This window comes from Leptopilina heterotoma, unplaced genomic scaffold (assembly GCF_015476425.1).
Source record: "Leptopilina heterotoma isolate Lh14 unplaced genomic scaffold, ASM1547642v1 Lhet_199, whole genome shotgun sequence".
Lineage (NCBI taxonomy): Eukaryota > Metazoa > Arthropoda > Insecta > Hymenoptera > Figitidae > Leptopilina > Leptopilina heterotoma.
In genome coordinates, this window is record NW_025110915.1 from 557257 (window position 1) to 571691 (window position 14435).

At 22.6% G+C, this 14435-nt stretch overlaps 2 protein-coding genes across 3 annotated transcripts; both read left to right on the top strand.

The window, feature by feature from the left end:
* The first annotated feature begins 1834 nt into the window (after positions 1 to 1834).
* LOC122501061 (transmembrane protein 18) lies at positions 1835 to 5932 on the top strand. Its single transcript, XM_043610300.1, has 5 exons — positions 1835 to 2116; positions 4328 to 4445; positions 4943 to 4997; positions 5097 to 5190; positions 5419 to 5932. Exons 1-5 carry the CDS (start codon positions 2054 to 2056, stop codon positions 5554 to 5556), a joined length of 468 nt encoding a protein of 155 aa, XP_043466235.1. The 5' UTR covers positions 1835 to 2053; the 3' UTR covers positions 5557 to 5932.
* Positions 5933 to 7209: 1277 nt separating this feature from the next.
* On the top strand, positions 7210 to 10740 carry LOC122501062 (tetratricopeptide repeat protein 1). 2 transcript variants are annotated; one of them, XM_043610303.1, is made up of 5 exons: positions 7210 to 7346; positions 7826 to 8124; positions 8439 to 8615; positions 10124 to 10309; positions 10431 to 10740. In XM_043610303.1, the coding sequence occupies exons 2-5, from the start codon at positions 7831 to 7833 to the stop codon at positions 10608 to 10610; spliced, it is 837 nt and encodes a 278-aa protein (XP_043466238.1). In that variant the 5' UTR covers positions 7210 to 7346; positions 7826 to 7830; the 3' UTR covers positions 10611 to 10740. The 2 variants fall into 2 exon arrangements, with proteins under 2 accessions (XP_043466238.1, XP_043466237.1); XM_043610302.1 differs by lacking the exon at positions 7210 to 7346 and having other exon boundaries at positions 7694 to 8124.
* The last annotated feature ends 3695 nt before the right edge of the window (positions 10741 to 14435 follow it).

Sequence of the window (14435 nt, forward strand, 5' to 3'; positions counted from 1 at the left end):
CACTAATTCTAACGATAATTAGTCAAAATTACAGAAAATTACTTAAAATTACTAAAATTAGTAAAAATATTAAATGAATAAAGTGTCTTAGGACTTTAGCTAGAATTACCGCTAAACATTCACTGAATCACTCATTATAGCGAAAATTAGGAAAAGTTACTGAAAATTACTAAAAATTACTCAAAATAACTAAAATTAGTAAAAATATTAAATAAATAAAGTCTCTAAGGACATTAGCTGAAACTACCGCTAAATAATCACTAATTTTAACGAAAATTAGTAAAAATTACTGAAAATTACTAAAATTATGAAAAATACTAACTTAAAAATTAAGTATCTTAGATATTTAGCTAAAATTACAGCTAAATAATAACTGAATTGCTAATTCAAAAATAATCACTGAATCACTAATTTTAGCCTACATCAGTAAAAATTACTTATAATAATTACAAATACTATAACTAAAAAATTAAATATTTTATAAATTTATCTAAAATTAACGGTAAATAATTACTAAATTATTTTAGCGAAAATTAGTCAAAAATCACTAAAAATTAGTAAAAATGCTATAAAAATACTATCTACAAAATTAAATATTTCAGATATTTAGCTAAAATTACAGCTAAATAATCACTGAATTACTAATTTTAGCGAAAATTAGTAAAAATTATTATAATTACTAAAATTACTAAACTAATAAATTAATATTTTAGAAATTTAGCTAAAATTGCAGCTAAATAATCACTGAATTACTAATTTTAGCGAAACTTAGTAAAAAATTACTGAAAATTACTATAAAAATAGTAACTAAAAAATTAAGTATTTTAGGTATTTAGCTAAATCTAACTCCAAATAATCACTAAATCATTAATTTTAGCCAAAAATTAGTAAAAATTATTATAATTACTAAAATTACTAAACTAATAAATTAATATTTTAGGTTTTTAGCTGAAACTATTGCTAAATAATCACTGTATCCCTAATTTTAGCGAAAATTACTAAAAATTACTGAAATTTCCTAAAAATTCATAAAATTAGTAAAAATACTAAATAAATAAATTATTTTTGGTATTTTGCTAAAATTACCGATAAATAATCACTAAATTACTAATTTTAGCCTAAATTAATAAAAGTTACTGAAAAGTACTAAAATTATGGAAAATACTAACTAAAATATTAAGTATTTTAGATATTTAGCTAAAATTAACGCTAAATAATTACTGAATCACTAATTTTAGGGAAAATTAGAAAAAGTTACTAAAAATTACTAAAATTTCTATGAAAATACTATCTAAAAATGAAGTATTTTAGATATTTAGCTAAAATTACCGCCAAATAATCACTGAATTACTAATTTTAACGAAAATTACTATAATTACTAAAATTACTAAACTATTAAATTAATATTTTAGGTATTTAGCTAAAATTACTGCTAAATAATCACTAAATCCCTAATTTTAGCTAAAATCAGTAAAAATTACTGAAAATTACTAAAATTACTTAAAATAATAAATAATTAAAGTACTAAATTGTCAATTTGTTTATAAATTTTCTATGTTATTCCAAAAAACAATTCTCCCTCCTTCAGTTCAAAAAACAGTGACAACTGAAAAGGAAAACACCGCAGAGACTAACTTTCGAACCAGTAGAAATCTGTTTCGTCTGATTAAAAACAGATTTTCTACTTATCCTCACGGAACTTCACTCTAAACTTACCCAATTTCCAATACAGATGGCAACAAACAAATATTCTCCGATTTTCATTTTGGATACAGCAGAATAAGAAATTTTCCCATTGGATAATCGAATCATTCAACAAAAAAAAAGGGCTTTTATAACCCAACATGAATGTTATGTCAGTTTATATATTGGTAATCAACGCATATGCGTCTGCATTGTAACTAGTTTCCTGTATAAACACATATATATCATATAATAATAAATGTGTGCGTTTCAAGACAACAATAACGGATGAGAAATTGTCTCATTATTTTTATTTCTCAATTTTTTTTTAATGTAAAATTTTTTCCACAATCATTATAATAAAGAAATAATGAGCAAGCAGCAATTTATCGCGACTGATGCAATCGATGGTATTTGGCCCTTTTTACTCAGTGTAAGTGTTTACAAAATTAAATATTACTTTTAAAATTAAAATTTTTAATGACACACAAAAAAATATCTAGTGATAATATAGTGTTTTTTTCTCTCAAACATTCTCTGTGAGTGTATATAAAACAGAATTTTTAATGAAAGGAAAAATTTTTATATCATGACAATATAATGTCACCGGTTCTGCTCCAATCAAAGTAGCTTATTATATTCAGCATTATATATATATATATATACATGTTATCATGCCACCCAATTATTCGTCTCTCATGAGATTGCATATTATCAAAATTAAAAAAAAAAAATTGAGAATAAGAAAAAAATGTTTACTTGTGTAATAAAATTATTATGAACGTTGAATAAAATGAATTATTATGAACTTCTTTTTATAATGGTGTCACATTATTTAAACAGATACCGGGTAGTGTTACCTTGAATGTTCATTAATTTAAATGTATATAACAGTAATGTATGACAGCAAAATGTAACACCAATATATGTTTACATATATATACATACATAAATTGTAAAATTAAATTGAACGAATAATCGATAGAATTTCATATATAGTTCATTACGTAATTATAGAGAGTTTATAAGATTTTACATATATATGTAAATATTTTTTTATACGAGAATTTTTTTTTTGTAAATATATTTAAATATATGTCACTTTCTCTTTTTGGCTTCTTTAAAAATTCGGTAAAATTCAAGAGTGGAAATTAAAAAACTTTCTATATAGAGAGAAAAATTTGAAATATTCTCATCAAAATTTTTGCAAACATAATTATATAGTAAAATAGTTTTTTATTCTCTCATTTTTTTTTCTTCTTTTTTTTTTTTTAATTCGCCATTGTCACGAATATGAGAGACGTGCAAAAAATTTTAATGAGAGCGCATTATTTAAGTACCTAATATGCATTTATCATGTTCTGTGACAAGTATACCAACAATTCACACAGAATGATGTGTTTGTTTAACTTAACCATGGAGATAAATAATATTTAAACGTATTGTTTAAGTGAGAAAGAAATTTTTTAATCTATAAAAATTCTTTAGCTTATAATTGATTTTAGTTTAAGTTTTAGTTCTTTAGTTTAACTTTAAATTCATAAAACTTTAGTTTTCTTCTTCTTCTTCTTCATTCTTATCATGTTTCTAAAATTTCGAACATACAAATAAACGACTTTGGTTACTTCTTTTAATTTGCAATTTATTGAAATAAATAATTCTTAATTTAAATAAATTCTTAATTTATATTATTCTTAACTTAGTATAATTATAATTTAATAGTTTAATTTTTAAAAATATTTATAAAGAAACAAACTTTCGTTCATATTTGAACATACCAACATTCATAATTTTAGGAAAATTTTTTATACTCTTCATTATTATAATAACTATTTTACTATTATTATTGTCATTATAATTTTCAATTATTATTTTTTAAAATTATTATTGAAATTATTATTTATTATTAAATTATTATTAATTATTACAAATAAAAAAAAATTTTTTTTTTTAAATATTAAATATTAAATTTAATAAAAAAATTTTATTTATTCAAATTAAACTTGTACACTGCAATTTATATTTAAAATTCCTTTTTTATTATTATTTATATTTTTATATTATCAATAGTCTATACATTTGAATAAACTCTTCTTTATTTACTCAGACATTATTCGCGACTGTTTGGTCTTATAATTTTTCATTAGTTTTTAATATATATTTTTATTAAAGAAAATTTTCTTCTTCATACAAATTTTGAAACGAATAAAGAAATAAATTATTTAAATTTGTTTAAATTGAATTTTATGTAAAAAAAATAATTATTATATTACTATTAAAAAATATAAATGTTTATTTGCCTTTTAGTCAAATAAACATAAAAATATTTATTATTTTAATGTACTTGTAAATAATTCTAAATTCACTGTTTTTGATAAGCACAAAAATAAATTTTTTTTTTATTAAAAAATATAAATGTTTATCTTTATTTGACTAAATAAATTTATTATTTTCTTTACAATAATTATTTTTCTAAATTATAATATACTTTTGTAAATAATTATGTATTCATTTTCTGATAAGCACAAAAGAAAAAGTAATATACCAGTTTTAATTTAAATAAATGAACACGCTAATGATGATATGAATGTATTTGAAAAAAATATGAGGAATAATTGAAATAATAAAAAAAAAATTGTTTCAGATCGAATGGAGGGACCCCTGGTTAGCAATTTTATTAACTTTTCATGTGGCCATCACAATGACAGCATTGATGACGCGAAATCATGCCAACTTTCAAATTATCCTTTTCCTTATACTCCGTAAGTTGATTAAATTCGATTATAATAATAATCGCTCATAATTGTCTGTAAACGTTAAAGAAATGAAAATTAAAGCAATTGGATAAAAGAGTTAATTTAAAATTTTTTTTTTATAAAGATACAAAATATGAAAGTAAATTTAATATATGGTAATTAGAAAAATTAATATTAATTTTAATAATTAAAAATAATAATTACAATTTTGATAGTTGAAAGAATATTTAATATAATAATAATAGTTATAATTTTAATATTGATTGTGTTTAAGAAATAATAATTATAGTCCCCTTTTTTATTATTTAATTTCCGAAAGAAATCTCTAAATTCTTAGGATCGAGTCTCAAATTATTATTATTTTTATTTTTACTATTAGTTTTAACTGAGATTCTTTAATTTAGTTGTGAGAGTAATTTTTAAATTTTAACTAATTATTGCTTCTTTAATTTAACATTGTGACAATAAATAATAATAATTTTCTTTTTCTTTTAATTTTCAAGTACTATTAGTCTACTTTTCTGAAAGTATCAACGAAGTTGCAGCCACAAATTGGAAGTAAGTTTTGTACTAAAATTATTCCTGTTCGTGCAGAATCTTATTATTTATTACGTGATGTAACATTAAATGATACATGATTATTTTGATTTCTTACAGGGTATTTTCTAGACAGCAATACTTCGATTCCAAAGGCCAATTTATATCTCTCGTTTTCTCAGTGCCTATTTTAATTAACTGTATGATTATGGTGGTGAGTATTTATTTTTTATTCCACTTTCTAATTCATATATTATAATTTTATCAAAATAGAATTAGTATAGTTATTTTTTATACTGATTTTTATTGTTTATTTACTGTTGTCCTTAATAACAATTTTATTGTATAAAAATTAGAATTCATTAGTATTTGAAGTAGAAATTGTTAATTATTAATATGTTAATTATTATAATATGTATTTTTAATTAATATATATTTAAAGGCAAGTTGGTTATACCAATCGAGTCAATTGATGACAAGTTTAAAAAGGGCTCAACTTCGACAGAAAGTGAAATCGCGACAAATTGAGGAGGAATCCTCAAATACAAATGGTAACGTCACCAGGCAAAAGCAGGATTGAATTTTTAATTCTAGTCATTATTATTATTATACGAAATGTCGTCGTTCATTTTTTTAACGTATAGAAAATATGTACCTACAGTAAGATCAGAAAAACAAAAGAAAACATGTGATGAAGCTCTAATTTTCTCTATTATAAATTATTCGATTTTTTTTTAATATCATACAAAGAGAGATTATTCTCCATTCACTCATATATTAGATCTTCAAATCATATATTATATAAATATAGGTACTTAGAGCAACACCAGAATTTTTGACTGTACAGTTTTTTCCGTCTTTGCAGCATTTTACAAGCAATATAATATTGAAAGCTGCTCTTTTTTAACGAAAAAGTAGGCATAATATTCGCGCTATATCAAAACTTGAATTAATAATAATAACATAATCCACATATTATATATAAAATACCAAGGAATGATAAATTTTAGTTTTTAAATGGATGTCGATAAAAGATAGGAAACCCATTTTGAAACATATAAATAATATTGCAAATGTGATAATATCTAGTTTGAGAGAGAAAAAAAAAACGTTATACGTGTAAGATCGGTAATTTTTACACAAATATAAATATAAAATATGCGTCGAGACACATTTCTGAAAAAAAGAAAAAGTTTTCTGAATCTTTTTGATATATTCATTTAATTCTTTATTGTAAAAAAAAGGAGTTAAAAATACTTTCTCCAGTGTTAAAAATATATACATATTTATAGGAATGATGTACTTATATATTAATGCAACGATATTAAGTCGTATTTTTTGCGAAACAATATTCGAAAGCCTATTTTTCGCACCTTCGATGATCAAAAAGAAAAAAAAAATTGTATTGTTTTGGAAAAATAATTTTTTTTTTTGTTGAAGGCGACGAAATAATTTTCAATTTATGTGACAAAACGGATTACAAAAAAATTTTGTTTATAAATTATAAGTATATATGATATATTTTTTAATTTAGTAATAAGCTGCGTAATAATTTTATGAGCATTTTCTTGCCTCAAGTGCATTGTTATCGGAAATGTTATTCTCGATGCTTTTTATTTATAATATATATATAGTTAACGCACTACTTATATTGCAATAAATATATATATAATATTTATGCATATTGTAAAGAAGAAAAAAATTTCATTTTATAAAATGTGAGAATTGTTTTTTGATTTTTATTCATTTTTTGTCATTCTAGTTTCATTAAACGATTATAGATTTTATGCTTTTTTGAAAAAAATGAAGTTTTTTGATTATTTTGATTATTTTTGTAAACAATATACATTATAAATATTTATAAAACAGTGAGAGTTTAGTTTTTATTTAATTAACCTTTCGATACTTTTGAATGAAATGAAAAATTATCAATTTAAATTTATAACTTAAAATAATTATTAGATTTAATAGTGTAATTATATTATTAATCCTTACATCTTTTTTTTTAAATTATAAATATATTTTAGGGTAAAAAATATTTTTGGCTATAGCTTTTATTTATTTCCGTTTATTTGCTATTGAATAATTCATTATTTAATATTTTTATTTATTGCTTTAACGAGAAAAATTGCTTTTTCAGGAACTGTGTTTTAAATTCTGGTGGGTAATTGTCACGCGTGCGCAGAATGACCTTGAATTTTTCGGTGTAAATCAGCCTTGTTTTAGAATAGTGTGAAAGTCGACCTTAAATTTAAATTCCCTGCACTGCGATCGAACAAGACCAAACATCAAACGACGAGCAAGACGAGTGAGATTTGGTTGGATCTCGAACTCGAGTAGATTTAAATTTTGTCCCAGAGAGAAATTAAGGTAATAGTATAAAAATCAAAGAGGTGGGTGTTAATGGGGACGAAGTCAGTATGGGCAAAAGGAACTGGAAACGGAAATCCGGCTACTATATACAACGGTAGCCGGATATGTAGATAAGTTAGACAAAAGCCATTTCATTTAGGCAAAGAACCCCTTTTCGATAATTATGTAAATAGATCAAAGAATCTGATTTGCACCAACTCCTCGAACCTTCCTTTTATTAAAAAAATAAATAAAACAAAATTTTTTTTTATTTGAATAAAAATTCTACATTATTAGCATATTTTTTTAGTACCACAATTCGTCGCCAGAGTAAAAATGAAAAATATTAAATACCGCTCTCGCGCAATGATTTTGTGTCATAACCTTAAAAAAAAATTCAGTGATAAGTTTAGCATTTGTCAATTTCTGTATATTATTTTTTTTATTGATAATTAATAAATTAAATATAATAGAGAAAATATTTTATAAATAATAAGAGAAAATGGCTGAAAAGAAATTACATACTTTGCAAACGAATGAGGAGATTATCGAAGAATTAACGAAAGATTTTAAAAGTACCTGTATGAAGGATGATAAGACGAAATCTGAGAAAGGTGAAAATTTCGAGTCAAACAGTAGTAATAAGGATGATCCCTGGGAGAATATAGGAAAAGATCCTGATGAGGATGAAAAGGAGGAAAAATCTGAAACAACTGAAAATGTAATTGATGAAGATTTATCCGACGAAGAGGAGTTAAAAGACAGGGATTTAAATTTAACCGAGGAAGACAAAAAGGTTAGTTCACTTTCTATTTTGTCCTTATTTTTTCATATTGAGTTCAATAGACTTTTTGATTTGCAAATTACGATAAATTTTAAATTAAGTTTCTTTTTTTGGGGAAAGGAAAAATTTTTTCCTTCTCTTTTTTTTAAATAAAATTATTTATTTTGAGGTTATGGTTAGAGCTCTGTAATGTTTGAAACATTTTCTCGATATTCTAATAGAGGAAAAATAATAATTATTAGTATTAAAAATTAATTATTATTAAAATTAATTCTAAACATAGAAAAATTTGTAATGTGTTATTTTTTTAAAACAAATTCTTTTAGTTGTTGCAAAAAGAGTCTGAAATCATCAGAAGAGATGCTAATGATCGATTCAGAATGGGTGAATTTGAAACAGCCCTGTCTATGTATTCTCAAGCTTTGAAAATTTGTCCTTTGTGTTGTACTCAAGAAAGGACTTTTCTCTTCGCTAACAGGGCTGCAGCTAAATCCAAACTTCCGGTATGTGAAATAATACAATTCGATTTTTCTTTTCAAATATTTTCAATTTTAAAATTATTGTATTGAAAATCATCGAATTGTTGCAAAGAATTTTATCAAAAAATTTGAAAATAATAGAATTCCTTCAAATAATTTTATTATTTAGAAAAATAACTGAATTCTCGCGAAGAATTTTATTAAAATTCTAAAAAATCCTAATTAAATTCTTTTGAAGAATTTCTTTGAATTTTTTTTAAACTAATGAAGTTTTTTTAATAATTTTAATTGAAAATTTTGAAAACAGTTGTAATTTATGAAGAAGAATTTTATTAAAATTGTATTGAAAATAATTGAATTCTTGTGAAGAATTTTACTATTTATAAAAATAATGGAATTGTTCCGAAGAATTTATTAAAATTTTAGAAAATAAATGAATTTTATGTTAACATTTGAAAATTTAATTTTTTTCGAGGAATTCTATTAAAATTGTTTTAAAAAGAATTGAATTTCTGCAAAGGATTTTACTATTTATAAAAATAATTGAATTTTTTCGAAGGATTTATTAAAATTTTAGAAAAAAATTGAATTGTTATGAAGAATTTTATAGAAATATTTGAAAATAATGAAATTTTTTGGAAAAATTGAATTAAAGTTGTTTCAAAAATAATTGAATTTCTTTAAAGAATTTTATGAAAATTAAGTATATTCAAAATAATTGAATTCCTCACAAGAATTTTATTATTTTTTGAAAATAATTAAATTCATTCAATTTTTTTGACAAATATATTTAAAAATTGCATTGAAAGTAATTTAATTTTTATATAGAATTTTTTTTAATATTTTGAGAATAATTGAATTATTTTTAGAGAATTTTGAATTCTTGTTGAAATTGAATTTTATGGAAATTTTTGAAAATAATTAAATTCTTCCGTGAATTTTTATTTAAATTGGATTAAAAACAATTTAATTCCTGCAAAGAATTTTAGTATTTGAAAAAATAGTTGAATTGTTTTGAAGAATTTATTAAAATCTTAGGAAATAATTGAAATTTATGGAAATATTTTAAAATATTTGAATTCATCCGAGGAATTCAATTAAAGTTATTTTGAAAATAATTGAATTCCTGCAAAGAATTTTACTATTTATAAAATTAATTGAATCCTTGCGAAGAACTTTACTATTTATAAAAATAATTGAATATTTTCGAAGGATTTATTAAAATTTTTTCGAAATGTTTTAAAATTTAAAAAAAAATTGAATTCTTTCGAGGAATTTTATTAAAATTTTTGAAAATATGAACAGTAATAATTAATTTTGTACTTAATAAGTGATTCTTTTAAATTTTGATTATGAAATTTTAAAAATTAATAAATTAATAATCAACCAATTGAATAATAATAAATATTTATCAATTAATAAATAACAGCGTAAATAATTCTATCTAAAGGAACAAAAATTGTGTGCAAAAAACTTTTTTGAATTATATTCACACTTTGAAATTAACTCTTTTAATTTTACACCATTCACAGAATGAGAAACAATCTGCAATTAGAGATTGTACTAAAGCTATTCAACTAGATCCAAATTATGTAAAAGCTTATTTAAGACGTGCTAATTTATACGAGGAAACAGAGAAATTCGATGAGGCTTTGGAAGACTTTAAAAAAGTTTTAACTTTCGATCCAAGTCACACCGAGTCGAATTGTGCAATTAGGGTAAGTTTCTCTTTGAAATTCATTATTATTATTACAATTAATATTTCAATTAACATTCTGTTAAAATCTTCAAAAAAAAAAAAAAATAGAAAAAAATTGAATAAACTTTTTTCTTCAACAGAGGCTACCAAGTTTAATTGAACAGAGAAACGAGAAATTAAAAACCGAAATGCTGGGAAAATTGAAAGATCTTGGTAACTTAGTTTTAAAACCTTTTGGCCTCTCAACCGATAATTTCCAGTTACAACAAGATCCAAACAGTGGTGGCTATTCTGTAAAATTTAATCAGAATTCAAGTTAAGAGGATATGGAAAAATATAAAACTGACGAATGAATGTGTTTACAATATGTATAAATTATAAAAAAAAAATTGTAGCATAAGGAAAAACTAAGTTTTAAATAAATTTTGTTCCAATTTTTTCTATTAAAAACCGTCTTCGAATTTTTTTCCCAACCTCTTTTATATTTTTCTGTTTTTTATATTTTACTGTACATTTTTATATATTTCTAAAAATATTTTCTATTTTTTATCTATTTTTTTATTTTTTTTCTAATTTGTCCACTTATAAAAATATTTTACAAAAGAAAAAAGTCAAACTTTGCAGGAATATTTTGTTATACCTTCTGAAGTTGTCTTATTTACATTTTATTTGCCTCTACAAATGTTTTAATTTTGTATTTAAAAAGAAGGTTATAAATGTTTGTGTAGGTACTGACTGCGAAAACAAGAGGAAATGTTGCAAATATTTGGAAAAAACAAAAATTGTAAATATTACGTTAGTAAATAATTTTTCTATTTACTTTTTTACTTGATAGAGATTCATTTTTCTTTTACATTCATATATATTAATTACATTTTTCAAACTAATTTTCCCTTTATAGTTCAAAAGTACTAAACAGATAATAAATTTCGCTTTTTAAATTGACATGTGTCTAAAGTTTAAGTATCAAAGTCGTATTAAAATTTTATATTTTAGAAACTTTTATAAAGTAACTTTTGTCGTAATAAGAATAGAAAAAAAAGTTCTCGTTCAACTTTTTCCTGTGACTTTGTTTGCTCTTTTCTGCGTTACATATTATAGATTTCTCGAATCAATCTCGTTTAACTTTCACTTAATGTATATTTGTAATAACAATGATATTAATAATAATGAAACTAAAAATTATTTTTTATAATTATTAAGTATAAAAATAATAACCATAATAGCAATAAGGATAATATTAATTATAAAACAATAATAATAAGAATAATATTAATTGAATTACAAAGTGGAAATTAATTTTTAATAACTAATTATTTAATGTTAGTTAGTTACACTTAATTTTAGTTAGTTTTACATAATGTTAGTAAGTCTTGAGTTACAAATTTTTAAAATATCCGAGAAAAAGGATTGAAAATAAAATTTTTTTTACTGCTTTTTGAAAATTATAAAATTTTTCCTTTCTGGCTTTTTTATCTTCTCGTGATCTTTTTACATTTATCGATATATATCTATGAACGTGATACATATAAAATACGTCCGTAGAAAGATAAATAGTTACATGCTCGTCACGAATAAACCTTTATGTATCTTGAAACGTGATCTTTTCATCCTTAACCATTATATAGAAGAATTTCTTAAAAGGAAAGAAAAAAACTACAACTGAAAAAAAAAAATTTGCAATTTGTACAATATTTTACAAAATATAAATTTTCCTCTTGTATAAAATTTCCATTTTCGATAACAATATATATATGTACACAATAGATGGATGAGAGAATCTTAAATCGTGACGTATTCTAATTATGGTAATTATTGGGTTATTCAATCTGAAGAGAAGTTTTCAAAACATTTATTACTATTAATGAATCTTGTAATAATTTCGATGTACTTAAAAGGATGTTTAAAAGATTTTCTTTCTTTTGGGGAGAAAAATTTATTTTATTTTTTTTTTTTTTTGAGAAAACTGCTGTGAAATAGATTCTTAGTGAAAGAAAAAACGTCGGCGTCCTCGACTTTTGATATCGTATACACGCTTAAGTTGTATTGGAGCTAGACGTTCTGGCGTCGTGAACACTCGCCATTCTGGCGGCTAAATTCAATGCCAATTTTTCATGTGTTTGCTAGATTTTATTTTCAAAATTTTATTTTTCATTATTTTATGTTTTTTGCAAATTTGGGATTCAGTAAAAATTAGGTATTATTTTTATTTATTTTAATTTTTAATATTAATAAGTAAAATAATTGTTTATTTTATTTATTAATATTAAAAATTTAAAATAAATAATAAATAATAGTAAAATAATAAATAATTTATAATTATATAATATAATTGTAATAATTATAATTTCTATATGGAGATAAATATTTTTTTATGAAAATATAAACCTATTCAATTTGTTCAGTGACTGGTATTAAAAAGTTGGTGAAGTAATTTCAGATAATCAATTATTCTCATTAAAACTAAACCAGTCTGTTCAAATTAAATATCGTTTTCCTTTCCGTTTATTTGTTGAGGGCCGAAAATACTCATCGTAATTTTATTTGAAGTACGATTCGTTCCGCCGGAATGAATGAAACTAAAGTTGGCCTTACGATTTAGACAGGGGAGAAAAGTCTGACTAAAACTCACTTTTTCTACTGATGGGAAATTCACAGGAAAGAATTCAGAAAGGTTGTCTGATTGGACATTATTTTTACTACTAATAGTTACGTGAAAATTACAAAAATTTACATTGTCTGACTATACTTGAATTTTACTACTGACACCAAAGTGGTAGAAAAAAAAACACTTGAAAGATTATAAAGTTATTGACAACTTGTACTTTTGTCGGACTAAAATCCACTTTTTCTACTGTAGTACTGTAGGATAAAATTGCAATACAAAAATACAAGATAGAAAGACATTTTTGGTCTGACTAAAAAATATTTTTACTACTTGGAATCAAAAGAAAAGAAATAAATTATTTTTCTGGCTTAAGATTGTTGTTTCTACTTTTGTAAACTGATAGAAAATTAGTTGTGGTAAAAATGAGATGATTACATTTTAGGCTGACTATATTAGACTTTTACTACTAAGAGTAAAATTACAAGAAATAATTTACTTGGCTGGCTGAAGATCGGTTTTACTGTTTACACCGAAACTAGGCGAAACAATGTTTTTTTTGAACTGAAACTCTTATTTACGACTGAAAATTAAAAGTAGTTGAAAGTATCATTACTTTGTCTGATCGTAAACTGCTTTTACTACTAGAATCAGAGTCTGAGTTTTCTCTTAATAAAACCTACTTTACCAAGTAAAGATTAAAATTACACGCAACTTGCATTTTAACTAACTTCAAATTTCTTTTGCTACTTGTAAAATTACAAAACAGTAATGCTTTGTCTGACTGAAAATTTTTGAACTACTTAAAATGTATTTTAAAAGTGACTTTGTGTATCTAAAACAAGTTTTCACTATTGAAAATTAAAATTTACATAAATTATTATCACTAAATTTTTTTTTACTAGGAATAGTAATTCTTTTTACAATTAAAATTTTGAAAATAAAGCACTTTGTCAGACCAAAAATACTTTTACTATACTGATACTAAAATTTCAAATAACTCAAAACTTGTCTGACTTAAAATATTTTTACTACTGATAGTCAAACTTCGAGAAACTACAACATTTGTCGGACCTAAATTATTTTTATTACTTAAACTGAAATTACCTTTAATTACCATATTTGTCTGACTTACATTATGTTGTACTACTTACATTAAAATTTCCTCTAATTAACCACTTTTGTCTGACTATAACAGCTTTTTACTACTAATAGTTAATTTTGTCTGATCAAAGCGTTTTTTCTACTTAAACTAAAATGCATAAAATTATCACTTAGTGTCTGACTAATAGTATTTTTTACTACTAATAGTTAAAAGCAAGAAAACTAATTACTACGTCTGACCAAAAATACTTTTACTACTAACACAAAAATTTTGTCTGGCCGAAATTAGTTTTACTACTTGCAATTAAATTTCCATTAAATAACCACTTTTGTCTGACTAAAATTACTTGCACTACTAGTAGTAGTAATATTGCATTAAATTTTTGAAAATCCGTCAATTTTGATTAAATAGAAAATTTGACTACTAATAATAGAA